The following is a 13,889-nucleotide window of genomic DNA, read 5'->3' on the forward strand; positions in this document are numbered from 1 at the left end:
ATGTTTTCTGAGCTAATTACATACATCATCAGGACAAAGTCAAAGCTCAACTTATGCTGTAAACTTATTAACAGGTGCAGTACCAGGGGCATTTCATTAACACTCATCCTGGTTAAAATGCACCAACAAATCATGGAATAGTTGGGGTTGGAAGAGACCCTTAAAGGTCCCCTGGTCCAAACCCCTGTGATGCTTCAGGCTCTGTAAACATCTCCCTGGAGCCTTCTCTGCTCCAGACTGAACCCCAACTGAGCCTTTTTTTCACAGGAGATGCTCCAGGCCTGCGATCATTTTTGCAGCCTCCTCTAAATCTGCTCCAAGGGGGGTCTTAGAAATCTGACTTTTGATTAATAACTGTACTTTGCACTTGTGTTTTAAATTATTTCTTTCAGTCTGGTGCAGTTGCACATACTGCAGCAGCAAACTTGTTCCTCTCTCAGAATACCAAGGGGAAGAGAAAGCTTGCATTCTGCTACCAGCAAGTCACAGGTGATTGATCAGCTGCCATAATTTTCTCAACCCTTTGTTGGCTTCGCAGTGCAGCAACAGGAAATAGCCTCAGGCTGCAGCCCAGAGCCCCAAGTTTGATTTAAATGCTGTGACTGTACAGAAATAAATACCTGTCTGGGGCTTTGGTACAGCCGAGTTCAGTGACAGGGAAGTGAGGGAAAAGACCTGATAACGCCACTTCCAGGCACCTTTATACACTCAGGTTAGCTGGGTCTTCTCTAACAGGCACCTTCACCACAGCTCCCAGGAGGGCAAGAGGCAAGTAACACCATGCACTACTGCACTGTGCAAAGCAGTAACGAGTTAAAATGAATGTTTAATTCTAAAAAACCACAATAATAAACACTTTGGAGAAGGTTCTTTCTTTATTTGCAACAGCTGTGCAGTTCTTTGCAGCAGGCTTGCAGCAACATCACCAGGATCTGAAAGAGGAAAAACATCAGCACTTTTAAGCCAAAAAAAAAAAAAAAAAGGCGCCATTTTCTTAATATCCAGTCTAAACCTCCCGTGGCACAACTTCAGGTCATCTCCTCTCATCCTACTGCTTCGTACTTGGCAAACCAACCAACCCCCACCTCACTGCAAGCTCCTTTCAGGTGGTTGTACAAAGCAAGAAAGTGCCCTGAGCCTTCTTCAGGCTAAACACCCCCAGCTCCCTCAGCTGCTCCTCATCAGACCTGTGCTCCAGACCCTTCCCTGGACACAAGAGTAGCAACTGGGCTGCCAGACTGCTCCAACCACAACTATAGCAACCCTGTTCTCCCATGTCCCATGCTGCAAATTCTCACTTCAGAATGGAACTGAGTAGCCTCTCCTCTACATCAGCATCACAAAACCCCAAAGGCAGCAGAATAAGGCCCTTTTTCAGCCCAGGAGGCCAAACTACACGAGGTGTTTATCTCCTCACAAATAGACCATAGCACACATGGAGTGTCCACGGCATCCTGCAGAGGATTTCAATATGCGGTCACCGCGTTAAGAGCTGCTGGTTTTTCGGCCATGCAAACCCTCTTTGAAGTGACCTTAAATTTCCTTACAGTACCAGCCTTTTTGCTAAGTGCCCTTACCATCACAGTCACTTTGGTAGCTCCCACGTGGTGTTTCTCTGACACACAGCAACTTGGTAGCAGACTCTAGGAGTTAAAGAGTCAGGTTTGGTTAGTACAGGGCAAAAGTCAACACTGGGTGGTAAATGAATGGAGCAGCCTTTGTCTCCCTTTTTTGCTTCTGTTCCAAAGAACCACCCTCTCAGCAGGAGCTCTGGAATCCAATCTACAAAAGTTCCAACTGGAACTTTTATTCCTCTGTAGCTTAAGGGCCCAAGGATACAGCCACATCCTTACACCTCAGCAGGAACCTGCTCTTAACAGCAGAAGGGAATACTGTGTCCTTAGCCTATGTTAAAGCTTTATTCCCAGCAGACTTGGTGCCACATCATGTGGCAACACAGGAGTCTGGTGGATTTGCTTTACGGTCATGTCCACAGCTCACCAGAAACAGGAACATCCCAGCAGCCTTGGTAATGACCAGACAGTCCTCTCACTGCTCATATGGGACTTCACTCAATGAGCCAGCTCCCATCCTTTCCACTGAAGGACCAATCAATCCTGCCAATACGAAAGCCAAGTTGTGAGCAAGCCTAAAATACGGCACAAGCTCCAAGCACTTGAGGAATTCCTCACAAGCAACAGCAGTCTCATTAAGACACCAGTACTACAAATGGCTGCACAACTGTGACAGCTGTTTAAAGTATGTATGCACACACAAGAATGACTCACAGATGAGTGATCTGCCAAGATCTGCAGTGATCACTACCCAATCATCTCTGCTACTACATAACCATTTCTGCACTTTATTATACAACAGTTTCAGGAAGTTTTGATGCTTAATGTGATACAAAGATAATACACAAACTGTGAACCAGTATTTAACTAGTAACTCAATACTTACCTGTCAAACAGGTTGCTCCCATGTTTTTAACTCGGAGCAGTTCACTTCATCCTGTTAGAAAGAAGAAATTGAATGCACTTGCTGAGTTCCAGAGGCCCAGTATCCAGTTTTCACATGGATAATTAAAATGAAGACAAATGAAAACATCTATTTTCATTTTTTTACATGAAAACAGAAAGCAAGTACACTTAAATCCCTGAAGAGGTTAAAGACTGTTTCAGCAAAAATACCAGGTTTAACAGACACAGCTGGAGGAAAACCAAGGATGCCAAATGCTGCACTGCAGTAGCACTGCTTTTTGAACATCCCACCAGGAGAAGGCTCCTGGGTACAGGTACTGTAACACTGCAACAGCTACAGACCTTCAACCACAACAGCTCATTTTACATTCAAGCTTCTTGCATGCACCAGGGAGTGTCAGGGAGTAAGAGGTAATCTCCACTCCACAGAACTGCCATGCAGCTGAGAGGGAGAAGGAAATAAAATCTTTAACAGCAGCTTCAGAATTCTCCTATGTGAAGATTTATACTTCTTCTACAGTATTTTGCTTGTTTTTACTTTAAACTCTTCATTCCACAGAAAAGAATCCAGGAATTTCAACTGTATAGAAGTAAACTGGCTGAGCTGCTCATAAATTAACTCTAAATCCCATACTTGAAGATATAACCCAAATATTGCTGCTCAGTATGAAACTGTGGAGCATCTCTCAATACAAAACAAAATTACAGCAAGTTTATGAAGTTACTTCAAGACAGACATCACAGTGTGGTCTGTTCTTACCTACAGCCACTGAAACAAGAAATAATAATCACTCCCTTCATTATTAAAAGGAGAATAGACTGTTTCAAGCCATCCAGAGAACAAGAAGCAAAAAAACAGTGTTACAAGTAAGATACCTACACAAAAACCTGGGCAAAAGACTAAGTTGAGCCCATGTAATTCAGAATGTCAGTTGCACCTGAAGTCCCAGAACACACTGACTTTTGACTCTTACCAAGCTCTTCCACTTGAATCACTTTTTTCTTTTGTACCCAAGCACATTACACCTAAAGGAGTACACCTAAAGGAGAATACTGGGCATCACTGCAGTTCCTAGGACGCTACACTAAGATTTGTCTTGCAGTTTTATCCCACAGAGCTAACAGGTAGTTCAGTGGGTAAAGCCAAACCACAAGTTTATTCTGTGAGGCGTTTCCAACGACACGAACCTACAGAAAAGATCCTATCGGGATAGACCTCAACAATTCTGGTACTGTAACACAAGAGATGAATAAAAATCAAGCAGACTGGAAAGGTATCTGGTACATATCTGGTACATATCTCACTAAGTGTCATTTTGCATTGTTTCAAGACATTTTGGGGAAGAAGGAAGGTAAATGATACACTACGCACCTCCTTTGTAACTAGCAAGTTTTTAATTACAAGTTACCCGATCAGCAAACATCAAAGAGAATTAACTACAAAACTGTGCAGAATCCTCCCTATAAAATTCCAACCAAGTGTAACTGACTGGTCAAAGCAAAACTTTCCGTTTAAGCAGTTAACCTGTTCACCTTGGTTTTGACTGAGGGATTTATATGAACATTCTGTGGGCAAATCGAAGTTACAATAAATTTTTCCCATAACAGAATGAATGATACTTTAAGATATAGTAGTGTAATGTTGAAAACAGTCCCTGAAACCTTCACAAATCAGTAAGCTTGTTCTGAGAGACTTCTGGCCACTGAAAACCAGAGCCCCTTAGTCATTAAGGTATAGGTAGAACTTCAGATGTCATACTAACCCTCAAAGAGGCTTCAGACTTCTGTGAAATGGCATCCTGCATTTCTTCCTTCACCTTCTTCTACGTACCCGCCACTTGAAAAAAACAAGTAGTGTTACAAACCAGCATGTATGTGCACACAAATCAGCAGAACCTACAACAGGACTGAGTAGATTTGTTCAGAAAGGCTCTTCTCACTCACTCTCTTCAGAGCAGTTGAACATTTTGCCAATCATCACAACAATTTTCTCACAGCATTCTCAAGCTTGGAGAAGAAGAGCTCTCATGTTTTCCAAACCAACACTGCATTTTCTTAGTAAGAAATGAGCAGCAGAAATGAGCTCACCAAGTTTAAGACAGGCAACAGCCAAGGGTAAAAAAAACCAGTCACACAAACTTACCAAGATGTTAGTTCAGACTGGACTTCAGGTGCACTTCCTAAAATAAAGTAAATTGTTGCATCTAAGTAATACTTTCAAGTTTCCTCAGTATTTTAGCAGTCCATCAAGACTTGGGAGCTTTTATCTCAGTATGAAGCCAGGGAGACAGTAGTCCAGTTACACTGGCTGAATGCTGATGACACAACAAAGCATTTCATTTGCAATTAAACCACAGCCCAATTTATCACACAATTACCAACAAGGTTTATCTGCAATTTAAGAAATCAGAGCAGTATGGCACAAAAAGTACAACTAAGGGGTTACCTCATAAAGAAAACATGGAGGACACCAACTTAAGACAGCTTGAAATTATGCTCTTAATAAATAATCTACAAGAATTCAGCACTGCAAGTATTTTTCCTCTACCTGCTAATTCTACTTCTTTTAGTACATAGGATGCAGAATTGCAGCACATCAACTCAAGCTTATCCTTAGATTTCATAGTAGCTGCATTTTTAAGTATGTTTGCAGAATTGTCCCACTAAGTGAACTTGTTACAGGTCTCATTGTCACCACTGCAATTAACTTTACAGTGAGGAAAGCAGAACCTGTTACTCTTCTAGCCACGTTTTCCAATTCAGACACACAGCAGGTTGTGTCTATTTGCTGAACAACGAGGCATGAAAACTCCACAGCATCTGTAGAATAGCTTGGTTTTTTTATCCTAGTCAGGTAACTGGGAAAGAAACCTGGTTTTGGTGCTCATCTGTGGATTTGTGTTTCAAAATACAATACTTTTTCTTTTTTTGCCAAAAGGCAAGCAAAAAGTTAAGACTTGGGCTTTTGTCTTCATACAACTACCGCCACCTAGGAAAAACCCCAACTGTTTCTTTAATACTTACACTTAAGTAGGCTTTTCAATCTGTTCCATACATCACAGGAATGCCCCTTTAAGAAAAAACATTTTAGAACAATGTCACCAATTTAACTATACTTTTATCCCATAACAGTTGAACAGTTTTTTAATGTTGTATTTGATAAGTTTCCCACTAAGAAACACTAAATCTACTTGTTTCAACAGAAATACCAAGTTTAACCAGCACATCTGCATGAAAACCAACGATGCCAGCTGTTGAAATACTGTAGCACTGCTTTTTGAACACCCCATCAGAAAGACACTGCTGGGTGCAGATACCATCCAGTGCACAAATTAGCCTGATTGCCTGCTGTGGGAATAGCACTAGACTGAAGAAATCCAGTAGTCTGATCTTAAAGTCAGAAGAAACACAAAGCTTACCTCTTTTGCTACCATGTTGCACAGAAGTCCACTGAAGTAAGGGATCTGTGAATCAGGACAGCCAACAGCACTAAGAATTCGAGAGATTCCTCAACAAGTTACAACTGCTGCTGCAGTGTGAGTGTGCTCATCTGCAAAGAAAAGATATAACCAAACTACACTTCTGAAAATTTGGAACACCAAACTCTAGACTGGTCAGTATTTGAATCAATTAATGAATGCTATTTGAGGCCATGCAAATATTGTCCCTTCATATAAGTAACACAACTAATACATTCATCAGCTGTGGGTTGCAAAAGAAGGGTTTTTTTCTAAGCACTAGGTTCCAGGTTTTTGTCTACAGCAAAAGACAAAACCTGATCAAGTGCTGGAACAAACTGAACACATTCATTTTTTTACTATTTTTGAAACAGCATTTGAAGCTACTTCCCAACTGTCTGTATACTTACTGTTAGTAGTATTGGAAGCTGACAGTTTCCATGCTTTCCAATTTTAGGGACAGGCAGCTTGAACCAAGGTGTGTGAGGAGTTCAGAATCACATACACTCTCCTCAGAACAATTTACACTGTGTCAACCTGACGTGCTTCCTAGTGCAGTTCTCCACCCAGAGCAATGGCCAAGTAAGATGTCTGTCCCTATCATGTTACTCAAGAATGCTTTTGTAAAGTTTCACTACTTGCCCACCCTCAGCTCAGTGTTTCCCATGTTAAAGGGGTTTTCCTACACTGTATCCTTACAAGGTGCATTTTTCCATGCTATTTCCTACACTGTCTTAGGCCATGCTAACTTGGTAACATCCTACAGTAAGAAGCTTTCCCAGCCATGTACGTCCAAGACTACCAGCTGCTCTCTGCTGTCCCTCTTGTTCTTGCAGGGAATATGAATTAAGATGGAATTTTACCCCAGGGAAGCTAGCAGAAGCAGAAGCTGTATGATACACCCTGGTACAGAAAGTGTGGGAAGCACCACCCAGAGACTAAGGGGACAGTAGTACTTCAACATCTTCAGCAGAGAAAATTCCAGACAGTATTGTCCAAACCAAATCAGATCAAGCTGCCCTGCAGTATTCACCATCAGGTAAAACCAATGTATTTCTATAAATAACTTCAACAAAAACTGCACTTAAAGAGATATTCAAGAACTCAAAAGTTTTTGGTTTTGTTCAAAGAGTGGCTACAGGTTCTAATTTTGGTCAGACTGATGAAACGTCTGTGGCACTGAACTCAGTACCTTGGAAGCTTCACACACACAAGCTCCTCAGCTGTGGAGCACTGTAATGTATTCATTTAAACTAAGAAGCACTGGTTTTTTCAAAACCTTTCGTGAACTAATGCAGAAAAAGCTACCTGAAAGAAACAAAACTGAAACCCAAGAAAACAGCTTACCTTGTGCAACAAGAAAACCAAGAGGTATTTCATCTTCCAAAAGCAACAAACTAGAAGGGGAAAAAAGGCAAAGTGATAAGAAATGTCATATATGGTCAAATAACTGAAGATTCCCGAAATCAAAGCTAGATTTCAACAATCAATATAACAGCTGTAATAAGCCCGATTTCCTGTGTATTTATCCAGTTCTAATCAGAATTGAAATTTAGTTCATTTCTGAGTCACTCAGCAGTTGAACAGCAAAATTCATCACATGAAACTGCAGAATGAGCAGGATTCCACACACCCCTCACTATGCCCTACCAAGCAAGAATGCCACTCCTAGATCCAGGATGAGTCTTTCAAGCCATTGACTATTTCTCAGGTAGATGCCTAAAAGAGTTACATGTAGCCATTAATTCTGGACCAATTCTAGTTGTGATCTTTAAATACTGAAGAGTAGTTTTTGCAGTTCTAGAGCCTTTAAGTTGCATTTGAGAAACTTCTTTTACAAAGGTTTGGGACCTTAATTCAAGCATGTAAATTACACAGCTTGACTTGCTCTCAATACCAAGCACCTACTGCAAATCTCCTCAGACTGTCACCTGCATTTGAAGGAAATTAAACCAGCAGATAAACCCTTTTTCTTACAAGGTGCTTGTTCAGCACAGATTACTTTTACCTGCTGGACAGCTGTCAGTTAGCTGCTGACAGCAATTTGGTTAAGAGTATCAGAGTGAGGCTGTGAGGTGACTTGTTTTTAAATCTTGCTGATTCCCAAGTGAACTTTTTAAACATTTTTTTTCTCAGCTACCACAACAGCTGCAGTAGGACTTAGTGGTATTCAGACCACTTCTGAACACTAGCCCTGTTTCCTACTGACTAAAACACCTTTGAGAAAGGTATTTGCAGTTGGGGCAATGCCTGTTAAGTACTGTTAATAAAAAGCTTTTGTCTTCTGCTAAGTCATGTTCACATCAGAACCCATTATGGACAGAAGAGGACAAGAGGGAAAAAAGAATTTTTAACCCAAGAGTCGCTATGCTGCTACAATTATTTTTAAAACACCTTACAACTTCAGATTAGTGTATTAGATTCAGGAGCAGAGAATTAGTTTTCTGAGAAGTTATTCCATGTGGAATAGACAACCTCAATCATACAAAACTGATTTTATCATTCGAATACATTAACCACATTTTGCAATAGACTTTTGTCAAAGTTGACCAACCACTTCTGCACTTTTTTGTTGGCACTTGACTTGCATTAAGCTTCAATTTTATCTTCAACCCTTTAACTTTTGAAGTACTTCAAACCTGCACCTCTAAGACAGAAAAACAATCTCTCAAGGACCACCCCCAAAGAAGTCAGCTATGAAAGAAAGGCATCTGAACTGCCCTTTTAACTTGAGCATACAGATGTATGCATGCCAACACCTACTTTTCTATACTGTGCTCCTGTTCTGTTACAATATTTGGAACTTGTTTTTCTGTTTTTAATTATGTAAACTCTACGATCCATTGCTAAAGAGAAGTCAAGTTGCAGACGCCAGAATTTCACAAAGATCATCAGCCACTGAACCAGGGATATTCTACTCTTGATAGAGAATAGCACAGAAGACATTTAAGAGCTTAGCAAGAGGACAGGTTATACTTTTTTTGTAACTGTCTTGGACACGAGCCCAATACACTCACAGTAAGCCCAATGTGTCTAGGCAGCTTGGCGGAGAGCTCAACACTGACTGCAGACCAGTGTTTCAAGCCAAGTAGGCCCATGAAAGAGGTCTCTGAAGAACAACCGCTGCCACCTCATTTGTCCATCTGGGGTTCACCGAGGTGAGCCTTGCAGAGGCACCGACTTCTCCCCAGCACCGTCTTCTTCATCCACTATTTCAATCACTTCAGTTGGTTTTGCACGTTTTCTTCCTGGCTTTGTTTTTTTCTTACTGGGAATTGTGCTGCTTAGAATAAAAGAGCTGTTCTCCTACAAAAAGGGAAGACAGGAATAGTCACATGTCTAGTTTTGAGATACTTAACATGTAAGATTTCAGTAGTAAATTTGCTGAGTTTAAGAACTCTACAGAGAACTGCAGAATTTCTGTACATTTCAGCATTATATCAAAGAGAAGAGTGTGGACTATCAACCTCCTCTCCTGCATTAAGAGATTAAGATTCACAGGGATCACAGAGTTAACTCTGGATCTAAGCTCAAGAACTAAATACTGAAAACCTTATCTACTAATTCTTTGACTCCAGAACAGAAAGGCTGGAGTGTTTCAGAAGTTAAGGAGTGTTTACTTACCACTACTCTGGCATCAAGTTGCTCCTCAGTATCAGAATTCAAGCTGTCCTCATCATCACTGAAATAAAAAACCAAATCAAGCTGTGTACTTTTATAGTATCTTAAAATGTGTAAGCTACAAGCTGTTAAGTGAACAGTAGCTGAAAGACAGCACTGTACCTTTACACAGTCTTTCAGGCTTTCTAGTTTTAAGGTTATGACTATATTTACAACAGCAAGTATTCTTGCTGATTTACTGGTCTTTTTATTGCACTAAGCTAATTGCTTGACCTTAAAGACCAAAGATGACACTGTGGTTTTTAATAATGTAAAAAGGAATTAAAAATTATCCTTTAGTCTTTGTTATAGAACACTGTACTTCATTTGGGATAACTATAGAAGAGTGAATTTCAGGAAACACTTTATTTAAATTTCTACCATATAATTTTAATCAGACAGTACAAATCACAAGAACAATTATTAGTCTTCAGATCAGATTAAAAATACCTCCTTCTGTGAGAACTTTCAAGTCAAGCATTTACAAACACAGCATCCCAAGTGGTAGAGTGTTTTGTTCCCAAAATAAACAATGCTTTCATAGGTTAAAAGGACAGGAGAACAACTGAACTTGATACACACACATGTAAGTTAGTTAAGAACAAAAGAGCAAGTAAAGATGAACTTACTCTGTCTCCTGAATAGGGGAAATGGGGCCTTCATCATCTAAGTATTTGTGTTTCCGTAACACCATGCACTCTTTTTCTAAGTCTTCACTGGCCTGAAGAGCTTTTAAAGCTTTTTTAAGATGTTCTTCATATTTAAGTACTTCAATATACTTGAAATATCCCTTTGCAGCTGCTTGCTGTAGAAAAAAATACTCAGGTAAGATCTTTAAAAGTACCACTATAAATCATTTATATTATGAACTGAATTGTAATATTATATCAACTCCCATATATATATTCCTGCTGTGTCTGTCTTAAAATGTATTAAACACACAACATCAAGTGTCCTGTTTAGCAGAAGTAAAACCTCTTTTGTTATTTCATTCTAGCACATCAGGTAGAACTGCAACATATCTCATTTCAATTCACGATTTTTAGACTAAGAAAAATAATATATTTATCCCACAGAACAGAGGACTTACCTCATAGCCAAGAACCATCTTTAAGGGAATATGTTTCTCCCCATAATGTTTTTCGACAAAAGGGAATTGAAAACCTCTGTCTAGAAGCCTCCTCTTCTGCTCCTGAGGCGAGGCTGTCAGTGGGGGCCTCCCTGTGGGCATCTGTGTGCTCTCATACTTTTTCTTTTTCTTGTTCTTCCCTGCATGAACTTTGTATTTTCGGTGTGCAGCTGCTTTGAACTTCCTTCCCCTGAAGTGATAGGCAAAAATGGCCTTCAAATTGAGTTTTGACTTCTGCTGCTTGGAAACGTCCAATGATTTTCCTGGACTTTGGGGAGACAGAGAAGAATCTGAGGAGCTTTCATTGTCAGATACTCCTGTAACAGATTCAGCTTGTTTCCTCGAAGATTGAGATCTCCTTTTTTGCTCTGAAGGTGCAATGGAGCATTCAGGATGAGCAGCAGGGACATCACTGAAGAAGAAAAAAAGTATTTACTTTCAAAAGAAGGTACACTTCTATGATACATGACACAGGTTCTCCACAGGAAAAATTCTAAACTAGAGATAAAAACTCACATTTCTGAATCACTACTAATCAGTAAAACCTCAGCTGAAGCTGCTGCTGATTTACACATGCTGTTAAGATGATCTGAAGACTCCCCAGAAGCAGCCCTCTTCTGCCTTGACCGCAAATGCTCTGTTCCTGCATTCATTTGCCATGAATACACCTCAGATGGCTCCTTCTGCTGATGGCTGATCAGCTCTTGGGCATCAGGGTAATCAGAGCCAGAAGCCTGGGGTTCATCTGTATCAGTCATGTTTCAGTTTGCCCTAAAAAGCAATGAAAATTCAAGCAGCTTAAAAAGATTTTTACATTCATCAGGTAACAAACTTTCCTCTACTCCACTCCTAATTGCAGGGTAAACTTACAGGAAAGATCTTGAGCAAACCTGAGCAGAGATTTTCCTATGAACCATGACCAGGTACATTCTTCACACTAACAAGTCACAGCCACTTATTTGAAGATATTCACTGCATAACTGAGGTCAGAAAATGTTTTTTTAGAGCTACTTTACATTCAACACCTGCCCAAAGGAAGGCAAACATCAGTGGTGCAACAGAGACTTGTTCAGAGATGAATTCTGAACATTTTAACCCTCTCCCTACTAGGAGTAAGTTTTGCTCCAAATAAGCACACATACAAGTAGTCAATGGCTTCTTACACTTGTAAGGATATTACAGTTTTAAGTCATACATAAATACGCATTTCACTGTGGTTTAAAGCCTTGAAATTAATCCAAGACAGTATCATCATGAGAAGCAATGCCATCTTCCCTCTGTTCTGTTGTGAGCTGTAAGATACCTAAAATCTCCTGCTTTTAACAATCCATCACCCATTTGTTCACTGGTTATCAATCATCACAGAGACCAGTCCCAAAACTAAAATGTTAATTTTCACTCGAATCTGCAACACAACACAGTCCAGCCCTACAGTGGCCCAAGTCTATACAACAGAGACTGGAACATACAGCCAAGGAACCTGGTTTTCCTCTGTAATAGCCTAAAGTTATTTTACCTTGTCAAGTTGTTTACTAGCCCTGTATATCTGCATCTTTCTAATTTTACTGTGCTTTTTAGAGTTTTACAAACTCATCATCATACACATTAATATTTCAAATATAATTACACACAGTTCAGCATCTGAAGACTATAGCAGAACTTATCTAATGTCCTCACATAACCTGCAGCAGACCATCCTGAGGGCACATGCATGTCAACCAAAGAATCAGGCCCAGCCAGCATGAATTTAGGAAAGGCAGGTCCCAACTGACCCACCTGATCTCCTTCCATGACCAGGTGACCCACTTAGTGGATGAGGCAAAGGCTGTGGATGTTGTCTGCCTGGACTTTAGTAAAGCTTTGGACACCATTTCTCACAGCCTTCTCCTGGAGAAACTGGCTGCTCATGGCTTGGATGAGTGCATTGCTCATTGCCTGAAAACCTGGATGGATGGCTGGGCCCTGAGAGCAGTGCTGAATGAAGTTACATCCAACTGGCCTTAAGTGATGTTCCCCAGGGACCAGTGCTGGGGCCAGTCCTGTTGAGTGTCTTCACTGACAACCTAAACAAGGGGATAAAGTGCACCCTCACTCAGTTTGCCGTTGCAGGGAAGTGCTGATCTGCTGGAAGGCAGGAAGGCCCTGCAGAGGGATCTGGACAGGCTGGATTGATGGACTGAAGCCAGCTGTCTGAGGTTCAACAAGGCCAAGTGCTGGGTTCTGTCCTTGGGTCACAACAACCCCAGGCAGTGCTACAGGCTGGGGGCAGGGGCTGGGAAGCTGTCTGATGGAAAAGGCCCTGGGGGTGCTGGTGACAGCAGCTGAACACGATCCAGCGTGTGCCCAGGTGGCCAAGAAGGCCAATGGCATCCTGGCCTGTATCAGGAATAGTGTGGCCAGCAGGACCAGGGCAGTGACTGTCCCCCTGTACTGGGCACTGATGAGGCCACACCTCGAATCCTGTGTTTAGTACTGGGCCCCTCACGACAAGAAAGACACTTATGTGCCAGTTACGCTATGCCTTATGTGGGCGCACTGCTAACACTGGTTCACCCACGGCCTGACAAACACAAAGCCCAGAAACAAAACAGCGGAACGCCTGAGTAAGGACAGAGGCAGCAATGCCACTCTGACCACACAGACCCTGACTGGTACTCACAGTTCACAGCTCAGCATCCTTCGCGGCCTCTAGCCCAGCTCCGTACTGGAGCGCTGGCACAGCACGCAGATCCCTTAGGAAAGAAAAACAATCATCTCAACTTGCTGAAGAACCCGACTGAAAGGCGCCGGGCACACCGCTCGCCCCCTCGCCAGGCTCGGCTGCCAGCAGCACGCTGCGGCTGGCGACACGGGAAGGCCTTTCGAACGCGGGCACCCACCGAGTCACCACGGGCCGGGGACACCCCGCTGGCACCGCTCCCGCGGAGCCCCTCACCGACAGCCGCCACACGCCCCGGTCCTCAGGGCACGACTCAACACCGCCAGGAGTGTCCCCCCACACCCGAGTCCCTCGGTCCCAGGTCCCGGCAGCGCGGATGGCGGCGGATCCGCCCGCCCTGACCAACCTGCGCGCGCCTCCCGCCGCCCCGCCGCAAAGGGCGCGTAATGGCGGCCCCGCGCCTTAAATAGCGCCGGGCGCTCGCGAGAGGCGCGCGGGCCGAC

General features: G+C 42.2%; 1 protein-coding gene and 8 non-coding genes across 11 annotated transcripts; all 9 read right to left on the reverse strand.

The window, feature by feature from the left end:
- Positions 1-806: 806 nt before the first annotated feature.
- On the reverse strand, positions 807-13,842 carry TAF1D (TATA-box binding protein associated factor, RNA polymerase I subunit D). Of its 3 annotated transcripts, none has more exons than XM_048294552.1 (16): positions 13,793-13,842; positions 13,387-13,459; positions 11,244-11,498; positions 10,689-11,139; positions 10,228-10,403; positions 9,563-9,620; positions 8,956-9,244; positions 7,286-7,335; positions 5,900-6,030; positions 5,505-5,550; positions 4,624-4,660; positions 4,244-4,317; positions 2,461-2,511; positions 2,002-2,117; positions 1,578-1,643; positions 807-932 (listed from the first exon to the last, which is right to left on the reverse strand). In XM_048294552.1, exons 3-7 carry the CDS (start codon positions 11,483-11,485, stop codon positions 9,089-9,091), a joined length of 1,083 nt encoding a protein of 360 aa, XP_048150509.1. In that variant the 5' UTR covers positions 11,486-11,498; positions 13,387-13,459; positions 13,793-13,842; the 3' UTR covers positions 807-932; positions 1,578-1,643; positions 2,002-2,117; positions 2,461-2,511; positions 4,244-4,317; positions 4,624-4,660; positions 5,505-5,550; positions 5,900-6,030; positions 7,286-7,335; positions 8,956-9,088. The 3 variants fall into 3 exon arrangements, with proteins under 3 accessions (XP_048150509.1, XP_048150511.1, XP_048150512.1); XM_048294554.1 differs by lacking the exon at positions 13,793-13,842 and adding an exon at positions 13,607-13,777; XM_048294555.1 differs by lacking the exon at positions 2,002-2,117.
- LOC125322267 lies at positions 1,405-1,534 on the reverse strand. The gene has a single exon (XR_007201920.1). It is a non-coding gene; the product is annotated as a small nucleolar RNA SNORA25 (small nucleolar RNA).
- Positions 2,671-2,810, reverse strand: LOC125322266. Its single transcript, XR_007201919.1, has one exon. It is a non-coding gene; the product is annotated as a small nucleolar RNA SNORA8 (small nucleolar RNA).
- Positions 3,571-3,702, reverse strand: LOC125322271. The gene has a single exon (XR_007201924.1). It is a non-coding gene; the product is annotated as a small nucleolar RNA SNORA18 (small nucleolar RNA).
- LOC125322264 lies at positions 4,396-4,468 on the reverse strand. Its single transcript, XR_007201917.1, has one exon. It is a non-coding gene; the product is annotated as a small nucleolar RNA Z40 (small nucleolar RNA).
- On the reverse strand, positions 5,152-5,283 carry LOC125322268. Its single transcript, XR_007201921.1, has one exon. It is a non-coding gene; the product is annotated as a small nucleolar RNA SNORA1 (small nucleolar RNA).
- Positions 5,670-5,808, reverse strand: LOC125322265. The gene has a single exon (XR_007201918.1). It is a non-coding gene; the product is annotated as a small nucleolar RNA SNORA8 (small nucleolar RNA).
- On the reverse strand, positions 6,141-6,268 carry LOC125322274. The gene has a single exon (XR_007201927.1). It is a non-coding gene; the product is annotated as a small nucleolar RNA SNORA40 (small nucleolar RNA).
- LOC125322277 lies at positions 7,473-7,544 on the reverse strand. The gene has a single exon (XR_007201930.1). It is a non-coding gene; the product is annotated as a small nucleolar RNA SNORD5 (small nucleolar RNA).
- Positions 13,843-13,889: the final 47 nt, after the last annotated feature.

This window comes from Corvus hawaiiensis, chromosome 2 (genome assembly GCF_020740725.1).
Source record: "Corvus hawaiiensis isolate bCorHaw1 chromosome 2, bCorHaw1.pri.cur, whole genome shotgun sequence".
NCBI lineage: Eukaryota > Metazoa > Chordata > Aves > Passeriformes > Corvidae > Corvus > Corvus hawaiiensis.